The sequence below is a fragment of the Mauremys mutica genome, chromosome 3 (genome assembly GCF_020497125.1).
Source record: "Mauremys mutica isolate MM-2020 ecotype Southern chromosome 3, ASM2049712v1, whole genome shotgun sequence".
NCBI classification, from domain to species: domain Eukaryota; kingdom Metazoa; phylum Chordata; order Testudines; family Geoemydidae; genus Mauremys; species Mauremys mutica.
Window position 1 is genome coordinate 98,111,446 of NC_059074.1, and position 21,893 is coordinate 98,133,338.

At 41.2% G+C, this 21,893-nt stretch overlaps 1 protein-coding gene across 13 annotated transcripts in view; it reads right to left on the bottom strand.

Moving 5' to 3' along the window:
* The window catches only part of PTPRK (protein tyrosine phosphatase receptor type K), a 576,479-nt gene extending 568,282 nt beyond the window's left edge, over nt 1–8,197 (bottom strand). For 3 of the 13 annotated variants that reach the window (XM_045008692.1, XM_045008693.1, XM_045008690.1), the window contains exon 1: nt 7,991–8,196. In XM_045008692.1, coding sequence (XP_044864627.1) covers nt 7,991–8,093 — 103 coding nt within the window. In that variant the 5' untranslated portion in view covers nt 8,094–8,196. Of the gene's footprint in view, nt 1–7,990 lie in introns of all 13 variants that reach the window. The other 10 variants (XM_045008699.1, XM_045008695.1, XM_045008698.1 and 7 more) reach the window with 4 other exon arrangements.
* Nucleotides 8,198–21,893: the final 13,696 nt, after the last annotated feature.

Consider the following 21,893-nt stretch of genomic DNA (forward strand, 5'->3'; position numbering starts at 1 on the left):
TATAAGAAGGTGAGAAAGAAATTCAGCTGAAAGATACCAAATGACAAGCTGTTACAAGTGGAAGAATTGTTCTATTACCACCAACAGATACAGGATGAAAATGACCCAGTTTTTGTATTTTTCACTTGCCACTCGTGATGGGATATCAGGAACCACCGAGTGAAACGTTCGAGTATAAGGCACTTGTGCTTATCAACTGTAAGGTATGTCTACACAGTAGCCAGGAGCTTGCTCCCTAGTGCAGCTAGACAGATGCTAGCTCTACTTCAGCCAGAATGCTAAAAATAGCAATGTGATTATAGTGGCACAGATGGCAGCACGGGCTAGCCACATGAGTATTTACCCATAGGGTCATTCAGGTTTGTGCTCAACTGACTAGCCTGAGTCGCTGTGGCCACACTGCCATTTTTAGCATACCAGCACACTCCCAGCTTCTGTATAGACATACCCTTAGGATGATATATGCACTTAAAGTCAATAGGTATTTTAAGCCAAGCTACTAAAAACTACAGAAAAATAATACATGGAAATGCTACTTAGCAATAATCATAATTAAAAGCTACAACATTTATAAAATTTAGTGCTTCCACTCCACAAAGGACATAATTTATCAGAAGCTGTTAGAAGTTATTTTAAATTAGAATCAAATTTGTTTTGTCATGGCATTTTTCTCTGCCAGTTAGTTATCTTCAAAGCCAGCAGTATGGTTTTGCTTTGTTATTACACTAAGGGAATGTGATATCTATATGTATATTTCTCACACACACACACAGCATACAACTCAACCAGTCAGTGTAAATATCGTATTCAATGTACAGTAAAAATAACATGAATATGCCTCCATTAAATTACAGAAGAGAGAAAATTTGGCTTTAAAACAAAGGCATAATTCATAAGTACCCAAAGTGAGACAGTTGGGAGAGTGGGAAAATATTGCATTTTTCAATTAATCTAGACAATTGTATGATTTTCTGGGAATTGTAGCAGTATTAAACCACATGCTTACAAATTCACATCTTTCAGGGCTCAATCCTGCAGCCACTTACTACCAAGAATGTAGTCTTTACATGATAGCAAGCTTAGATCCAAGCTCAATAGTATAATCATTCCATAAATATGTTACTCAATTGCTTCACTGACAAAACAGGGTTATGGCTATGCCAATATGCACTGCCATGGTATTATGTCAACCAAACTCATAAAAAAAATCCTCTCTCAAGGCATGTAGAACAGCTGTAAATCAATATATTCTGTCTTTCTCAGATGAAATTTAAAACTGTTTTTAAGTGTAAAAACTAATGTGTGTTCCCAGAAAACAAATTTTAAAAGTTTTGATAAGTACTTTTTGAGTCTATAAAAATTGAGGGGTTTTTCTTTGTTTTGCTGGATAAAATCTCTCACTGATTCTGGAAAGTTGAAAGTATTTGTTTTGTGTTAAAAACATGACAGCCAATAAACCAAGACTCTCACTAAAAGAATTTTACATTTGGGATAGAAGTTACTGAAATGAGGACTCTCACTCTTAAAATACAGGGATTTCACCCTTAATACGTAGTATAATGGTCCCAATCCTGCAAACGAACCAAAGGCAGAATTACACAGCTGGGGGTCATACGAGGTTGCAATTAAACTCAAAGAGAGCTGAGGCGTAGTGTCCACAACCTCAGTGTATTCTCAGCTCTGTGTACTGCTGCCAGGTGGGAGACAGGCGGTTCTTAACTTGAATTTTCTTGTTTTCATTTGTCTGTGTCAGCAAGCATCTTTCAATCTATTCAGTATTTTAGAACTGCCGGTGAATTGTTGCAAGTAAGACAAAATCTTGACTCTCAGACAGGGATTTGGCTATGGAAATGGACACAGCAGAGCAAATGGACCATTTAAACACACTTAGAGATTCATTAAGAAAAAACACACCTAGAACTTCTGTGGAAATTAATTTCAAGAACAAAAGGCAAAACAAAGAAACACCACTGTTCCTCTGGATACAAACCAATCCATGGTGTCAGTGCCCTAAACTTTTACATCGATTTCCCCAACCCACCCCCATTCTGAACAAACAAAAGCAACTAAATTGCACAACTACCTGCCAAGTGCTAAACAAAGTAAATGGAACTCCTTAAGTATGTCAACAATCCTCACAATGGTCAACTCTGACCTTACCCTCCACAATTCAAAAAAGATTAAGAGTCTACTGAATTGCTCAGCACCCATATAAAAGATTAAATAAATATTCAACAAGCAACCTGGGAGGTGGGTGAGTATTGTTTAACTAGAACTATAAACTTTGGCCTCTAACATAATATTGCTGCTGTGCAAGCATAGAGAGCCTATTATTTTAGGAAACATTGCAGCTAATGTTGCCTCCAGGATTGTCCTGGAATCTCCAGGAATTAAGATTGTCATGTGATGAAACCTCCAGGAATATGTCCAACCAAAACTGGCAACTCTAATTGCAACATGTTTTTTATTCTCAGGCATTTCTATAAATTGCTTATTCTGTTATTATTTCAACAGCATTTTAATAGTTCTTCAAAGTCATATACACTCAATGTGCAATAACAGAGAAAATAGTTCTCCCCTCCTGCTTACCACCTAACAAGGTGTACAACATAGGAGCAGCAAGAATATGTTTTGGGCTCTACACTTGATCAGTGAAATACAGTTTCTGCTATAAGGTTTACAACCAAAATTATTTTTAATGTTATATGCCTCATTTTCTGCCCATCCACCAGTTCATATGACCTATGTTAATGAAAAAAGCATGCACCACAAATAGTAAAGCAACTATTTCATTATTTCAGATTATATCTACATTTTTAAGTTTTAATAGATGGAAACTAATCGGGAAGTATCACTAATGTCTAGCTAATACAAACTACACTCTGGAACTTAATCCACAGCTCACAATTGTAATAGTTTGTCCATTAATTTTGGCCCCACTACTCCAAATAATTATGCAAGATTGGGGCCTTGGATTAACAAACCCATATACAAGAAATACCAACATACAAAGGAAAATGCAAATATAGTCCATGACATCATCACCTAAGCAGTTTATCAGTTTTTAAACTATTTTTTTTAAATCTTAATCTTCTTTAAAATGTTATATACACATACAGACTGTGTATATATAACATTTGACTGTATACTACACACAACTTTGAACATAATCAGTAAGAAAATACCAACGAGACTTTAGCTGCTTTAATACTAGAAGGGTCACTCTAGTTTCAAAAACCTTTTTAATTCCTAATTTAGTATTTTTAAAAAATATTTTAGTAACTGCCTAAACCTTTTACACAATGAGATAAAAATGAAACATTAACAATTTCATTTTACTAAGCCTGGCTAAAGATTTTGGTATGTTTCCCTATATCAAGGTTAGCTCTCAGATTATTATAAATTCCTTATAAAAGAAATAACACTTCTGTTACTCTACTGTATCAGATTTCGAAGATAGTAAAGTTCTTTCTTTGAGAAAGAAATTCTATTAAACTTTAAATGAACATGTTAATCAAGGGCCTAACCCTGCAATCCTAACACATTTAGCCTTTGCTCATCCAGAGAGTCCTAATTTGTAGAGACTACTGCCATGTAAAGTTTGCAGGATCATTCCTTAAATTTGTAATATTTTACAAAGTCTTGACCTTTTAAAATACAAGGACCTTATATTTAAGTTGTTTTAATTGTCCCTATTTAAAAACATATTCTGAGAGATAAAATTTTAAATTTCAGAGCTTTAGGCATATAAGGCTGATCCATCTCTAGGAATTTTAGTCTAATGTGTTGTATTTAACATAATATAAAATTATAAACTGTTGAAATGGATATCACCTCAGGTAATATAATTATATTGCTATTAAAGCTGGATGAAAGCCAGTAATTTTTTTTTCAAAAATTTAAGAAGTCTTAACTGCTACTATATAACAGCAGTAAGCAGCATCTATTTATAATGAACAAATTGTAAAATTGATCAGTTCCTTATTGAACTACAAAAATCATAGATTGAAGAATGTCCTGGATATGAAATAGCTAGACTTCTGTGAACTTCCGGCACTGCCAGAATGTTTTAGCCCAGAGTGTGACAGGCACATACCAAGTTGAAGGGCCATTTCCCATTACATCTTAAAAAAGAAGAAGGATGGAAAGAAACATCAGCATAAAGAAACAGCATACTAAGGGACAGGAATTGTTAAAAATGTGTCTGCCTGCACCATTGCAAAGAAAAAAAATTAGACACCTACCATGTGTCATTTATGTATGATGGGGCTGGGGAGTCTATGACAGAGAAAATTTCCATTTGTAGCTATTTCCTTTCAAAATCCATCTTGCTCTTTTTTCTTTGCTGTTCTCATTTTCCCTGCATTTCTCTTTAACTTGCTCCACCTCATCTCCTTTCCCTGTGCTTTCGTAGAATACATAGGGAGGGAATGCAGGCATCACAAAACCCATTTGGAGGAGGGCTGCTTTTAACAAGATTGTGGGCCACAGTTTGGCCAGCCCTGTAATATAGCATATCACACAATCCAACCTGAATATTAACTTAAACTGTCTTGAATCTGGCCACTGTTCATAACAGTGTGAAGGACTCATAAAACAAAAGAAAATATCATTTTGACTGATACATTGTAGAGGTGTCAGTGGGGTACTTCAGATATTGGTAGCAGACCAAACTGAGTCAACATCTTTATTAATAATCAGGAAGAAAGGATGAATAGTAATATTGTTTTAAATTCTTATGAGTCGGCAAGCATGAATACAAATACAAAGGAAGCTGGAGTGGAATTAGAATGAGCTTTAACTTGAAAATGGCAGGCTAATACACGGGGAGGGGAGCAGGAATCAGTCAAAGGAATGTACTCAGAAAGCAGTAATGCTGCTAAAAACTTTGGGGTGCTAGTCAGCAGCTAAGTGGATGTGTCTTTGGCTGCATACACAGAGGCATCTCATCGTGGGCTAGAGTGAAAGTCTGTATGGCAGGGGTACACCCTCACCTTGTGTACTACATATACGTTTGAACCCTTTGGTACAAGAAAGATGTCAGAATTCTGAAGAGAATTCAGAGAACAGAAGTAATTAAGGGGCTTCAGGGATTGGCTTGTGACAGCGAAAGAATAAGTGTGTATAGGTTTACTAAAACTGGGATATTCAAAACTAGATTAAGAAAATACAGGAAATACACAGTAAGGAAAAACAGTTGCACTGACAGGCGGATGGACATGGTGATTTAACAGGACTTTTCAGCCACAAGTGTCTTGATTATGATGCATAAACATAAAATCTTAAACTTCCATATTTTGTAGCTGATGTTGTCAGAACATGCTATTTTTCTTCTAACCTTTAAAAGAGTCTGACTGAGCAGCCTTCTAATTGATGGAGTTCTGATCAGTATGATACATCAGCACATCCTATGCTTAGCACTAGAACGTGAAGGCATTAGCTACTGAAATACTCAGTAGATGAAATAAATTAATCCCATGTCTTTCTCCAGATGCAGTTCTTCAACTCACTCAGGCTTTACCTACTGTCAGAATCCTACATTCTCTTCTACTCCCTGTAAATTGTAAGGTACTGACAACTTTTTGGGGTCTCCGTTAAATACCAAAACACATTCTAAGACATGAAATATAATGGGAGCCTAGGACACACAAGCGACCACATTTCTATGCAAATACACAAGTTTGTGAAAGCAAGGGTCTTGAAGTAGAAAGCTATATATATAAAGAGAGAGAGAGAGAGTACATTGATACGACACTGTCAAGTCAGTGTCATTTCATATTGCCATAGCCAAATTATCAGTCTACTTTCTATAGTATGATGCATACATAAAAGGTATTTTCTGCCTTAGCATAATATTTAGCCAGCCCTGTAATATCAACTGTAAGGAAAACAAGTGCTGCACATCTTGTATTCCTCTTTTCTTTTCCCCAGTGAAGACCTTTACCACACAATACATCAATGTTTACCTTTGCTAACAATTTCTGTAAGCATATATGAAATTATTATACACCTCCAAGTCAGTCACATAGAACACAAGCCGCGCATATCAGCACGACTCCCATCTTCACCTTATCTTTCTTGATTAAAAGAAAATTGCCACCGTTCTAACAAAGAGGAAGAACTGTATTCAGGAGAACAGAACAACACCTTTCTCTTACAATTAAAATGTTACACTTCAGCTGCAATGACAACAGTATTTCATATTCTCATGAATACATATACCTTCAATCACAGCAATGTTCTAGTTCAAATTTTCAATCAATGAACTAAGGTCCCAATAGGATAGGGCTCAAACATCTTTTCAAACTCATGCACCCAACTGAGGGGGAGGGGGGGCGGCAGAGGACAAGGGGAGATGAAACAACAATCTTCTGTACAGTTCTTGTATGTAATGCTTCACAAGAAGAAACCAGCCCAAAATGTGATTTCCATCTTACAGTAGAGATGCATGCAGCATGTTTACTATTATACTACTATCTGACCATACACTAAACACAGCAATTGCATTCCGCATATATCACTCCTTGTCTAACATGGTCAGAACCTCTTTTATTCTGTATGCTGTATTTCATCATCTGTATGCTGCCACCTAAATATTCACCTCTCTCTCTCCCTGGTTGGGTTCCCCCACCTGCACCCCCCTTTTGGTGTTGCTTTGCTTTTTAAACTGGGCAATCCCCACATGTTTTCATTGTGGTGGTGTTGTAAACTCGCATCAGTTAACCTAAGAACAGCAAAAATCTATACACTCCTCTGAAATGTGAACTCTTCCACGATCTCATCGTTTTGACTACCTCTTCTGCAAAATCAAACGACCCCACCCCGAGCGGAAGGCACCATTCAAGTGGTTACATGTGAAGGTGGGAGCTTGGCCAGGAAAGTTCTTTGGCAGACGAGCGCGGACCGTACCCCTCCTGTTATTTACCAGGTAAACTATGAGGGCTACCACCGCACAGAGGAGCAGACAGCAGAAACCAACAGCGCTTCGGAAAGTTGTCCCAACACATACAGGCAACCGAATGCAAGGGGAAAGAAGAAATCAGCCTGATTCGGGGTGCAGCTTGTTTGTTTAGAAAAATCAGACTGCGATGGCCCAATCTGTTTTGGCAGCTCCCTCCCTCTCTTTCGGGGGAAGACTGGACGTGGGGGGCTAAAGCTATGTTAAAACTGGGATTGTTACAACCCAGTCAAATACCCGCCACCACCCCTTCGCGTTCCAGAGCTGAGAGTTGCAGCTGGGATTTTCCACCCCTTCCTAATCACACTTCTTGGAGACGACCGGGAGCCCAGCCCCACCGCAGGAAACTTCGGGCTGATCTGCTTTTACGTCCCAGATCCCCTGCTGTGTGTAGAGAACGAGCCCGAAAGGAAAGAAACTAGACTACAGCAATGCCCAGAACATATAGGGAGCTATTCCCCCAGCGCTGGAGAAAGTTCCCAGAACAAAGGGAGCAGCAACAGCTCCGGCACAAACGCTACCTGGGAAACTGGTCAGAGGAGAGGGAGAGAGTTTACGAGACATTTAAATGCCCAGGTCGCTCGCTCGCTCTCCAAGCCCCGCAGCAAGGAGGCGCAGGCCGGTGAGATCCCCTTGGACACCGAGAGCCCCCCAAGTCCTGCCTTCTCCCCGTGCGGAGCTGGGGGGGGGGGTGCGAGCCCCCTCGCGCCCAGGAGGAAGGGAGCGGCTGGAGGCGAACCCAGGCGGTCCCGCACCGAGCCGGGCTGGATCGCCCAGTCCCCACGAGCCCCGCAGCTCCGGCGGGAGAACCCCGAGACAACGCCCCCTCCAGGGCGCCGCCGCCGCCACCCGCCCGGGGGGCTTCCTTACCTGAGCTCCAGCTCCCCTCCCGCTGCTCCGATCCCCCGGGGGAAGCAGCCCGGGCCGGAGCGGGACACCACACCCCCTGCCCCCAGCGCAACCGTGCACCTTGTGGGCGCCGAGCGGCAGCGGGGGCTCTTTCCCCAGGGCACCCCTCGCGGGGCCACTTACCTGCCGCGAATTGGGCTCGGGCTGTTCCGAGCCGGGCCGGCGAGCGGCCGGCCAGCAGCACGAGCAGCGGCAGCCAGGCGGCGGCTCCGGCTCCCGGCTCCATGGCGAGTTTGGAGAAGTTTGGGGAAGAGGGGCGGGCTGGCCCCGAGCCGCACGTTCCGCGGGCAGGGCTCGCCGGGAACCCCCCCGCCAGCTGCGGCCGCCTCCGCCTCCTCCTCCGCGGCCCTCGGGCCCGCCCCCGAACCACCCCGAGGGCAGCACCAGCCCGGCGCGGCCACGCTCGGCAGCGGCTGCTCCCGGTAACTCCGGAGTTACTTTGCTGCCGCTCTGCGAGAGGGGAGGGGAGGGGAGGAGCCGCGCGCGCACGTCAAACCCTCCGGTTCCCAGCGCTGGGCAGGGGGAATGTGGGACTCCAGCCCGGAGCCCAGACGCCGCCAGAGCGGGGCCCGCCAGCGCCTCCTGCTGGCGACACGCGGACATGCAGCCTGGCGGGCGGCCACTGGCACACCAGCTGCTGCTGGAGCCGCCGGCCCCGGCCTCTCTCGTGCAGCAGCCTCCTCTCCCGGGCAGCGGGTGCAGTTTCAGCAGGAGAGAGATGGGGAACGCTTCTGTCTCGGGCGATCGCGGTTTGTTTTCTTCTCCAGCAAGGGGAACAAAGGGGAAAGAGGCTGGATCACAAACTCGCCCCTGCACTGGCAGACCGGAATCATCCTAGCCACGGGTTAGACTTACTCCACGCTCTCAGTGATTTGCTTTGGCTGGAGTTCCTCTTCTTTCAAAATATAAATATTGCACTGGGGGGAGGAGGGTATTATTTCAATGAAACCCCCAGATGCAAAGCTCGACACATTTTGGAGCCAGTCTGTTATATACAGTTATCATTGGGATGGGGGTGTATATACACACATTCTCTGGCAACACATGTAGCTTGTAATGCCATTAAGTCTTATTTAACTGCATTGGCATTGGAATAAACCGTCTACTCGATTATCTCCATATGTACTATATAGGGGCCTGATCCTTTCTCCCACGTGTTGTCCCATTGACTTTAACAAGACTGTGCCAGAGCAGGAATGTGGCAGTTTACAAGATCCAGACCTAATGTATGCTATGCAGTAAAATCCTGATCCTCCTGCACCATTGAATGCCATGGGAGTTTTGCCACTAACTTGAATGGGCACAGGATTAGGCCCTTTAAAAATACTTGAAATGATAGGTAAAGGCATCAGAGTTCACATTTATTTACACCAGATGACATTTCCCCGCAATTTTAAAATGTGAACTTGCTTACTGAAGTGTGTTTTCCTACTTGCATAGTAAGTTATAATTAGGGATGTTATGAAATGATTGCAACAAAACCTGAAACCACTGAAAACAGACAGGTTTTGTTACAGGCTCGAAATTCAGCCCAGGTTCATCAAAAGGCTTACTATGGTTCAAAACCCTTTCCAGCCAACTTGTGCCAGTTGATAGGTTTGCCTCTGTACCCTGAAAAACACATGATTTCACAGCAAAACCAGGCGAAACACAACATGTCAGATTATTTTCTCATTATTTGAATACAAAGCACACATAAGTGTGAACTCATGTAAATAAAAATCAAATAAAATATTCTCACAGGTCCTGTGTGAGGTAATGCCAAGATTTCTTCTGCTCTTCCTGACCTTTGGATTTGTGAAAGGGAATTGGAATACAATTAACCTACACCAGTATAGCTGTAATTTAAAATCTAGGCCCTGGTCATTTGATAAGTCTTCTCAGGATCAGGGCTAATGTTATTAGCTTTCAAGAAATGCACAGAAAACCCAGCACAAAGACTTTTCTCTAAAAAGGAGGTATTGGCTTTTAAGACTTTTACTGTGTAGAGGAATCAGATTATTGTGCCCAGGTAAATGTTTTATTTGGGTGGAGTGATTGAAAACCAATCCAAATGTATTTCTATGGAATACAAATAGCTGCACTTCAAAGAACATTGAGTCTTTGTTTAAACTGACAGAACCAGGGAAATTCAGAGTTATATGAGCGTGACACATTAACTTCTGATCTAACTGCACTGGTATTCTAGGTGTTGCAGAAACAATGGGCCATCTACTGATTTTAGGTACATATACTGCAGTTCCTATGAGCAAGGAGAACCGAAGACACTTTGTTAGCTCTAATTTTGAATGTATTGATTTAAATTAAATCATAATATTTTCTTCAATTCAGGTTTTTGTATATATACAAAACCCTGAAATATTTATTTATTTGTTTATTTATTTCAGGGTTTTGTATATATACAAAAACCTGAATTGAAGATAATATTATGATTATATATATATATAATATATAAAGTTATGATTATATATATATATATATAAAGTTGTAAAGGGAAAAGACTGATTAGATCATCTAGACCCCAGTCCTGCAGCTGGATCCCTGTGGCAGACCCCTGAACCCATACTGGCAGATCTCATATTGCCACACTAGCACAGGGGTCCTCCTTTGTAGATCCACTTGCCCGATTGGGGCCTGTAATCCATTCCACTGCCAATGAATACCTGAAGTACAGTATATTTACAAGTGATTTATCCAAACTAGTTTTCACATCTTCCAATGGTGGAGTCTTCTGATTTCCTCTCTTTCCAGTCACTCAAAGGCTTTTCATAACAGTCAACATTATTCAGGTTACGGAGCAATAAAGGGACCTTCTTCCTTCAGAATGAATTCTGCTTCTTAACTGAGAGGAGAGGTCACCAGTGAATAGAGCAACTATGAAGTATATGGCCTTTCCTTCCCCAGGGTATGAGCAGAGAGTCTGTGGTGCTCGAATCCATGTTGGCTCAGAGAGAATTTTTTTTTAATGTGTAATAAGCACACTTAAAAATACTGACATTGACTTATCAGGTTTGAGATCATTAGTAGTATGATGGGAATGGATTCATTATTCTTGCTTTTACATTGTTATGTCTGTGAATGTTTGCTGCCCTTTACTTTGAATTAAGAGCAAAGTACTATACGTTTAAAATTACAGCTTGCACTTCTTTAAAAAAATCTTCTGAGCTAAGAGACCAGATGTCTAGTGTAAGCCTGAGGTCAACTAAAACAGCAGAGAAACTCTCAGATGACTTTCCCCCAAAATCCCCTGGAGGGGGATTCTGCATTGCATTTGGAGCCCTGAGGAACCCACCATCTTTAATCCCAGATGATTACAGTCTCCAACTAAGGTGCAAAATAAATCTCCCCAAACTAGAAAAAGCTTAAATGCTTCCAGAACTCTGCAGGATCTCCCCATCCTTTACATCCTTCTCATTAAAGCCCCTCCATTGCACTGTTGGGTGCCACTAAATCAATCGGAAACTCAGGAAACTGTGACACAGCCAAACTAAAGAAAACTTTTTTTAAATAACCCCTTTCACAAAGGATGAATTTCTTTATCTCAGGACTTGGAGAATATTTTTCCTGATTATGAAAAAAAGCACTTTACTATATGTATGAACCTTGGTTTATCATTGACTTGTTTGGTCATTGACTGTGTATAGCAGGAGGTCTTTGTATAGTGACAGGCTGTGGATTCATAGCTACTTAGTTGACTTGCAAATTTCTCTAACTGGGGGGCTTTTTATTTCTACCTGTCTTATCATCTAAATCAGATGCGCTTAGATCATACCCACCTGCTGATGCAAGGAAGTGCAAATTCCACCCTCTAATCTAGTGAGGGCCACCATTCCTGTGGGGGAATCCACTGCTGGCTAAGGGAAGGCAGAATTTCCACTGCTGCCTTCCCCCTGTGGGTTTTGGCAGAGAGGGCAATTTTAATCTCTGCCACAGGTGTCATAGAAGCCCCACAAATGGAGGCTGCAACAGGAATATGATGGATCTGCACATCTCCCAGTTGCCCTGGCTAGAAAGGACATTGTAGATAACTTGTACTGCTGCATTCCCCCTCCAGAAACATTTTTTTGCTAGAAGGTATCTTTACTGGAGGAAGCTGACATAGACATGTGAATTTTGTCCCACAATGCCTAGTGAAGGATAAGTGAGAAATTTCCTCATAAGCCCAAAACCACTTTCTCAGTGTCAAAGATCTAGGATACACACCAGTCAGGTGCTGCTATAATAGTCTAAACAAAGATGCTAAACAGCTGATAGGTATTTTTTGCAAAATATGGTTGCCCTATTGCAATGCTGCTCCTCCACCCAAGTTCCAGGAAGACTTCTACAGAAGGAGCCTCACTCTGGTGCACATTATAAGCTCAGCAATTGGGAAAGGCACCAGCAAGAGAGGGGCTCCCTTATGTGGACTTCCTAGGGTATGTTAGCTAAGTGACATTTCAGTGCTGACTTGCCAAATACTTCTAAATTATGGAATTTATAAGTGCTATTTGCAGTTGTTTGCAAGCCAACAGAGCTTCAAAGCCCTGGAAACTGAAACTTTTATGGGGTTTTTTTTAGTCTTTTTCTTTTAACTCTCCCCATCACCACCCTACAAACATAGGAAATTCCATACAAAGAACTACATTAATAGAGCATTAACTTTTCATGATTAAGCACTCAAAAATCCAAAGTGCCCATACAAATTCAGTGCAAATTCACTGGCGAGGAAGGTAGAATAAAATTCCTAACTCAGCCCCAAACCCTTTCCTCTATGCTGACTTAATTTTCAAACAAGAGTTACGAAACAAATAAACTCAAAATACAGGCTACTAACCATCTGAGGTATTTTCAGTTTCCATCAGCTGGGAAGGGAGAAACACCTTTCCCTCTTAGTAGCCTTATCAGGCTATTATGGAGAACCCAGGACTTCTTTGACCCTGGGTTTCTTCCATCTGCTGCCCCTACCCCTAAGGCAAGAATCCTTATACTGTACCTAATTTCCTGTATGTCACATGATTGCTCCTTGTCATTTGTCTGCAACTACAGCTCCCAGTTTTAAAGGGCCTAAGCGCCATAACAAGTGCGCTGGGGCATGTACATGTGCCCTGAGGGCCCGTGTGTCGTTATAGCCTAGTTTAAGGTTGCATATATAAGTATACTCCTTTGTGCATATTGATTATCACAGGGTTTAATTAATATTTTTCAAACACAATATAACAATGCAATTTTTCTGTAACCTTAACTACACATGTAACTTCCTGTACATTTTAGTTTCCTGTTTATTTAGTAATTTATAGCCTCCAAAGTGTTCTGGGTACTTCACAGAAGACTTAAAAAGCTACAGTCCCTTCCCCCAAAGAGTTTATACATGGAAAGTTTGATCTCGGAAATACTTGTGCACATGATTAACTTTACCCACATGATTAGTCCTATTGGAGTCAATAGTTCTACTGACTCTGAAAAAGGTTTGGGGGGTCATGGTGAATAATCAATTGAACATGAGCATCTAGTATAACACTCTTGCATCCAACGAAGTGGGTATTCACCCACTAAAGCTCATGCTCCAATACGTCTGTTAGTCTATAAGGTGCCACAGGACTCTTTGCTGCTAATATAAAACTGTGGCTAAAAGGGCTAATGCAATGCTTGGATGAATAAATAAAGGAATCTTGAGTAGATGAGGAAAGGTTATTTGAGGCAATATGGTGTCCAGTTCTGGTGCCCACAAATCAAGAAGGATGTTGATAAATTCGAGAGGATTCAGAGAAGAGCCATGAGAACCATTAAAGGATCAGACAACATGCCTTACAGTGATAGCCTCAAAGAGCTCAATCTATTTAGCTTGAAAAAGAGAAGGGCTGACTTGATTATAGTCTGTAAGTAACTACATGGGGAACACATATGTGTTAATGGTCTCTTTAATCTAGCAGAAACGAGTAAAACATGATCCAATGGCTGGAAGTTGAATCTAGACAAATTTCATCTAGATATAAGGCATAACTTTTTAACAGTGAGAGTAATTAACTATTGGAACGATTTACCAAGGATTGTGGTGTATACTGACCATTTTAAAATCAAGATTGGATGTTTTTTGTAGAGATCTGCTCTAGGAAATATTTTGGGCAAGTTTTATGGTCTGTGCTATACAGAAGTTCAAACTAGATGATCAGAATGGTCCCTTCTGGCCTTGGAATCTATGAATCTATCTAGGAAAGTTAGTTCCATATATTTGCAGGATCAGAGCCAAAATTCTGGATATAACAGAGGGAGGTTGTCAAAAAGTAGGGACCATATGGGGTGAGGATTGATGAGGATAACTAGAATACAATCACACAGGATACTCAGTTGAAGGCATGCACTCATCTTGTGCACAAGCTCAGGAAGGGCATTTCTTCTGTAGGATGCAATATGAAAAAGGGTGCATAGAGGCTTGTGGGAGAAAAGGACAAATGGCCTCAAGGCTGGAATCACTGGTAGAATGGAAGGGCAAGGGCCAATAAGATGAGAGAAAACAAAAGAAAAGTAAGGCAGAGTAAAGTTATGCAAGGTCTTGTAGGCAAGCACAAGACATTTCAATTTGAAGCAATGAAGACTAAGGAGCCACTGGAGAGATTAAAATAACAGAGTGATCTAGATAGCTTGTCTGTCCCGGAAGATCATGGTAGCAGTTGCATTTTGGATGGATTAGAAAGTGATTGTCTGGGATATCAAAGAGGAGGAGGTGTGGTAATCTAATGGGATGTGAGGGCATGGAAAAGAGCTGTAGTTTCCTGGACAAAGAGAAAGGGCTGAATGTCCTAAATGGTATGAAGCAAGAAAGGGCAAATTAAAATTGTAATTTATACTTTATTCTTGTATAATTAGATATATTACAGACATCCAGAGTTCTGGCCACTCATCCATGAAGAAAAGTGGGTAGCAAAGTAGGTGTATGTATTTGTGATAAATGAAAAACACTGTTCAACAGATCTGTACATAACATTTTGTAATATTACACTTAAGAAGATATACTGCATAAGCAGTAGGCAGCAAAACTAATACGCCTCTCCTAATGCCAGATCTAATATGCTGTTAACAAATTAATATAAAGTGTGCAGATTATTAAGGCTTTTCCTTACTACCATTTTTCAAATTCTGGACAAAACTTGGCTTAATTTTCAGTGGTAAAGATTCAGTTTTGGAACATGTGTTAATGAAAATAGAAATTTCAATTCCATTGTAAACATTTAATTTAATACAGATTTGGTAGTATGTAGTTTCTTCCATATCTCCACACAGTGACAAATCTTTTCTGGCTGACAAACAGGGATGAAGGGAAAGTGGCTGACTGAAACAGTTATGTAAAGGCACCAGACAGATTCTGGAAGAAGGGGGGTGAATGTTGCCATCAATTAAGTAACCTTCATGGGTTGTGAGGCATCTCACTATTACCTCCCCTTAGTGTGAGGAAGCCGTTCCCCAACTGCACCAGCCTCTGGTAACACAAGCATTACCGTCCAGGCCTTCTCAAGTCCCTTTCTCTTTTTACCAGTAACAATAGGTAGACTCCAACCCCTGACTCCTCCAAACATCCCTCTGGAGCGGCCAGCCCTTGTTCCACTGGGGACTCACAGAATTGGCAGATCTGCTGTTCCCAAAGGAATAGTACATACCAGCTTACCAGTTTTATCTCAGGATCATCCCGCTGCTCAACACACATCACTTAGATATGTTTATAGTAAAAACAAGAAGTTATTTAACAAAGAACAGAGATTCAAGTAATAGCAGTAGATGGAAGTATTGGAAACAAAAGGTTGCATATAAAATAAAATCATAACATGCATTCTAGACTCTAGTATTGCTCACCAGCGTTTTTCAGAATGTGCTCCTTTTTTCCGATGAAACAAGCCGCTCTCTCAACTTGTCCTCTTGGTAAAGAATGCAGAGTGTAACTCTGTTCCTACAGTTATAGTCCAAAAATCTGTCGTCTTAATTTGTAAGCAGGATTACCTTCTGCTGGTTTATGTCTTCCTGTAAACTCCCTCTCTGGAAGATTTCACAATCCCTTCATTAGCATTTGGCTCAGATTGTAAATGGGTGTCCCTTGTGGACCATACCATACTCAATTTACATCTAGCCAGACTGATAGATAAAACATCTCTTGCCTGAAAGAACCTTGTTTAATACGTTTTGGTGACCAACCCCAAGTCACCGGTCTGCAGAACATAATTTTCAGTATATATGAAAAACTCTTTACATATTATCCATGCATACATTTCACAATGATTATACAGACCAGCCTGACACAGGCTTTCACTAGAGACCTTACATGACACTCTTTGGTAAACTTGTATGTAGATATCAGACCCAGGAGATCCTTCTAATCCCTATGCACCTCTGAGCCCTCTGTCAGTTGGCACCAAGAAGTCCATGGGTCACACATACTTTGCACTTCTCTTCTCATCAGTGGAGGATGCCAAAGAACTTTACACACATGAATTAAGTATCAGAGGGGTAGCCGTGTTAGTCTGGTTCTGTAGAAGCAGCAAAGAATCCTGTGGCACCTTATAGACTAACAGATGTTTTTGCAGCATGAGCTTTCGTGGGTGAATACCCACTTCTTCGGATGCAAGACAGCTTGGTAAACATTGGCACAGAGAAAATAAATGAGTGACTGAAGGTCACACAATGAATCATTGGCAGACCAAGAAGTAAAATTCAGGAGTCCTGATTCCCAGTCTCCTACTGTAATCAACTCTTCACCTTTGTGATTCTTACTTTTGTTAGTATAACTAAAAACTCCAAGTTTCTTTTGTTTGCCATACAGAGTAGGATTTTCAAGTGAACTCAGTGTTGACTCCACTCTTATCCTATTGACTTCAATGGGAGCAGAGTTAAGCCAACACTGAATGCTTTGAAAGTCACACTCCATTGACTTTTTATCTCTCAACTGAGTAAATACTTAATAATGGATAATTTATTCTATAAAGATAGCCATTGTCTCTGCTCACAGAATATCCATATGCAAACTTTGATAGCTTTTAATTTACGTATTCTTCAAAATTATTCAAGTATTTTTGTGTGCATTTTTTAAACTCTATGGATTGATTATAAAAGTTGTCTTTGAATATTTTATATTAGATATTCACTGTTTGAGCTGTGTTGGTTGGTTGTTATTGGTTGGTATTGTTACTGTTTCTTGAGTAGATGAGTGTGTATGTATTTCTGTGCAAGTACCTGCACATGCAAATTTAAAATTCACGCCAGAAGAATGTGAAGAATTGTTTGCAGAAAGTGAACTCAGAAATAAACATGTAAGGAGCGAATGCATTGGAAATCAAATCAATATGCTCAGAAATTGTTTTGTACTGTTCATCCAACTCTAAGCCCTAGAATATTGTGGTTCAGACAAACAGCATTCTAAGGAGATTTTAAACTCATCTCCAATACTTATCACTTGTGTAAGCAGGTAGAACTTCATTTAAGACACAGCTGAAATAGGGGTAAATGTGACCTAATAGGTGCGTCATAATATGAATTTGACCTCTCACTGTGCAACTCCTATTAACAATTACAGTTATCTAATTATAGGGAAGAAGGCTGGTGTACTGATTAGGGCACCAGTGTAGGACTTGGGAGACTCATGTCCAATTCTCTGCTCTGCCAAAGACTTTCTGAGTGATCTTGGGCAAGTCATGTTGTCTCTCTGTGTCTCAGTTCACATCTGTAAAATGGGGATAATAGCACTTCCCTACCTCTCTGGGGGTGGGGTGGAGAATGTTGTGAGGATAAACACATTAAAGATTGTGAAGCACTTTGAAATCGGCTGATGAAAAGTGTTCTATAAAAGCTAGATATTATTACAGTTAAGTAGTTAAAATTCCGTACATCAAGCTGAGAATTCTAGAGGTCAATACGTTTTGAGTTTGGGAAGACCAGGCTTAAATCTTGGCTCCATAGAAGTCAGTCAGGGGGTTGCCATTGCCATTGACTTCAATGGAACCATGATTGGAGTGATTCTGTATGTTTTATACCAGGGGTCCCCAACACAGTGCCCGCGGGTGCCATGGCGCCCGCCGGGGCATCTTAAGTGCGCCCGCATACTGGCCAGCGGACGAGCATCTGCCGAAATGCCACCGAAATTTGGTGGCATTTTGGCGGCGATGTCTCTGGATGACGCCCAGGGACGGCTCCAGGCACCAGCACGCCAAGCACGTGCTTGGGGCGGCAAGCTGCAGGGAGCGCTCTGCCGGTCGCTGCGAGGGCAGCAGGCAGGCTGCCTTTGGCAGCTTGCCTGCGGAGGGTCCGTTGGTCCTGCGGCTTCGGCGGACCTCCCACAGGCTGCCGCCGAATTCGCGGGACCGGGGACCTCCCGCAGGCAAGCCGCCGAAGGCAGCCTGCCTGCAGTGCTTGGGGAGGCAAAATGCCTAGAGCCACCCCTGATGACGCCACTTGTCAGCGGCATTTCAGCAGATGCTCGTCCGCCGCCATGGTCTTCCATGGCTCGTCGTCTGGCATGTGCCAGACAAAAAAGGTTGGGGACCACTGTTTTACACAATGAGAGAATGAAGAACATAAGAATGGCCATACTGGGTCAGACCAAAGGTCCATCTAGGCAAGTGTCCTGCCTTCCGACAGTGGCCAACACCAGGTGCCCCAGAGGGAATTAACAGAACAGGTAATCATCAAGTGATCTTTCTGGTAAACGGAGGCTAGGGACACTTCAGAGCATGATTTTGCATCCCTGCCCATCCTGGCTAAATAGCCATTGATGGACCTATCTTCCATTAACTTACTTAGTTCTTTTTTGAACATTCAAAATGTAGACTGTTTGTGAGCACTGGTCAATCTGAAATGTCAAACTCTTTTATATATTTCTCACAGCTCTTTTATATAAAGTCTAAACGACTACAAGATCACAGCAGTGACATCTTAGACAAAATAGACACCAGAAATGCATTTGTCTGTGTCACAACCTGGCCCCATTATTAAGAAAAAATCCTGAGACATTCATTTGAAAGGTGTGATTTATCGAGGGAAAGTAATGACATCGAAGTTGTCCATAGCCTCAAACCTTTCACCGTGCTATTTCATCCAGTGGTGCTACATCCAGTGATCAGTTTTTTAAGGAGCCTTGGGGGCCAAATGAATTATTTAGCAGTACAATCAATTGAGAAGTCAGCCCTTCCTCCTTTAATGCAAATAGCATTCTGGAGATGACTATTAGGTCTTTAACACCACATTTTGGTGAACTCTTCTCGAAAAAGAAGACTATTTAATGTAAACCTTAAAGTGAAATAAAACTTATGAATCAAAAGTAACACTGGAACTGGCTGCATTTAAGCATGTTGGGATTGGTAGTAACTTTGTTTGGCTCATAGAGGCATAAATGTCCAATATAGATAACTTAAAAGCCTATTAGTGAAATGAAAAAAATCTAGATTTGGGTTGGAGGAGAGTAATTATTCTCCCTAAAATAATTGTTACAGTTATATTGACAGATTCAAGACCTCCTTTATAAGATCCAAATTCTTTCAGCTTTCCACCTCTGGTTAATTGGAAATTGATACATCTCAGGATAGCTGCAGAGCCTCCCTGAATAGAAAATTATCTAAAGAAAATGACACCGAGCACAAAGAAGCTGGAGTTAGTGACACTATAAAAAGCATTATCCATTCCTCTGGCACATTTATCTATTTAAAGGTTCTTTCTATTAACCAAGGGTTGGCCATGATTTGAATAAAAAAGAGGCCCAAGGAGCCAGTACGATTCCGTCTTACTTTCACACATACTTATGATAGCAGGGGATGAAAATTGTAGTCTCCCACCAGTCCATCCTCTAGGGATGAGAACATGATTAATGACAAGGGCCAGAAGGTTCTTCATTTTACCAGTGCAACCCCACTGACTACAAGCTGAAAACAAACCTGGGGCCCATGTCTGTAAACTGGTGTTCTGTAGCAGTTCTGCTGGTCAGCAGTGGCCTAACAAAGGAGGGTTCCCATGGTCCAAGTGTGACTCCATCTTCCATCCATTATTTTGCAATAAGGGATGGATACAAAGGGCCAACCTTCTTTAAGTTAAAGTGCCCCCCGCTCTCTTTGGTACTGCTAAGTGGATTCTAACACTGGGAATGTAGAATATGTTTATCTATTTCTTCCTTTTCCTCTTATACAAACTGAAATTTTGAAAGTTATAAAAGGATTTTTGAAGAAATGATTGTTAACAATTCATGGGTGCCATCTTGTCTATCATCCTAGGCAGATTTTAACCCTGAGGGAAATTAACTCAAGTCACATTAATATATACTCAGCAGATTCACAACTCATTACTGCTTTCCTGTATAGTGATTGCTAATGTCATTTCAGATAATCTTTCTCTCTCAGAACAGTCTTTTATAAGATACTGCTAAACTTCTCTTCCAGTCCAGGAAAGTCTTAACAGATCATTTTTGCAAATTCATAAGGACTTTGTCTTTTGGGTCCAACAAGGATTTTCTGGTTGCCTTCAGAATATTACTGCCTGAACACTACATATTTTTACTGCAAGGTACAGTGTGGCTTTCATGTATCAGCCTTAAAGAGCAAGGTTTCGTTCTTTCCTTTCAAGAGCTAAAATATTTTCCTCAATAACCCTTTTAAAAATAGGCTATTCAATTGAAAAGGGTCCCTGATACTCCAAAAAATTGTGTGTGTGTGTGTGTCTGACATCCAAAATACCCTGTAATTTCTACCCTATAAGGTTACTGGAAGTTAAATTACTATGTCTTCTTTGTATTTGCTGAGTGTCAAGTGACTCACTCTGAATTGCAATACATCAGCATATTGGAGTCACGTTTAAAAATATTCTGTCAGGTTTTTTTTTTAACTTCTAAATTTAAAACTTACATTTTCTAAAATCTAGGTATATGCTGTCTTTTAGCTGGAATGTCCCTCCCCACCATCTGCCACACTGCTAGATCTCCCATGTTTTAGAGCATAACCTGACACACAGCATCAGCAATAAAGGTGAAAATAGCACAGGGAAGACCAAAACTATTCAAGACTGAGTAATAAAGTTGACCTTAGTAGAGCCAGAATCAAGTGGAGAGTGTTGAAAAGCAAAAGCCCTGTAGAATGGAATCAGTGGAATTCCTTGGGAAATTTGCATTTTACTCTATTGTTTTTGCAGAGAGGGAATGATAGCTTTTATTAGAAAAAAGTGTTTTACCAATCACTATTGTATACTCGGTCTAAAAAATATATCCCCATTGGCTTAAAAATTCTTTTGACTTCAATGGAAGTAGGATTAAGCCTAAGAGGACAGGTTTCGGTTTTCCTTACATAGCATTTCAAGAACTCTGGATATATTTTTTCCTTACTGTAGTAAGATGGTATGTTCAAGGAATTTTTCTGTCAGTTAAGAGTTATCACCATCTAATACTGAAAACTGCTCCTAAAACATTATTACCTATTTTAAAATCAACAATGGTGGACTTGGGAACAGCACTATATGCTGCAGAATGGAAGGCCCTGGTTCAAGAGCAATTATGGTAATGGAAGCTTCTTGTAGCAGGCAGAGTAGGCATCACTTAACCTGTTACAGACAGTGTAACATTATCATCCTTACCTGGTGCTGTAAATTAATTCGGAGCACACCTTTACACTTCTGCAGGTTTGCCTCCTACTTCCAGCCTACATTGACCCATACGGCTCTGGTTCCCTACACTGCAGTGCCTCAGCTGCATTACAGAGGTGCACCTTCTTTGCAGACTTTGATGGCATGTGGGAGAGAGTGGTTTTCACTTGCTGTATGACTGATAACTGACTCCCTCTGGCTGTTTGTCATTTCCTTCCTGTTATCTCTTCTCCTACACATAGAGTGCAAGCTCTTCAGGGCAGGGGCACACTGGGGATGCCTACATTGCAGCTGGGAGGCATGATTCCCAGCATGGGTTGTCAGACTTGTGCTAGGTCTCCTCCAGTTAGCATGCTAAAAACAGCAGTGTGGATGTTGTGGCATGGGTAGTGGTTCGGGCTAGCCACCCAAGCCCAGGCCCAGGAGGTCAGGTGAGCTTGGAATCGGGCAG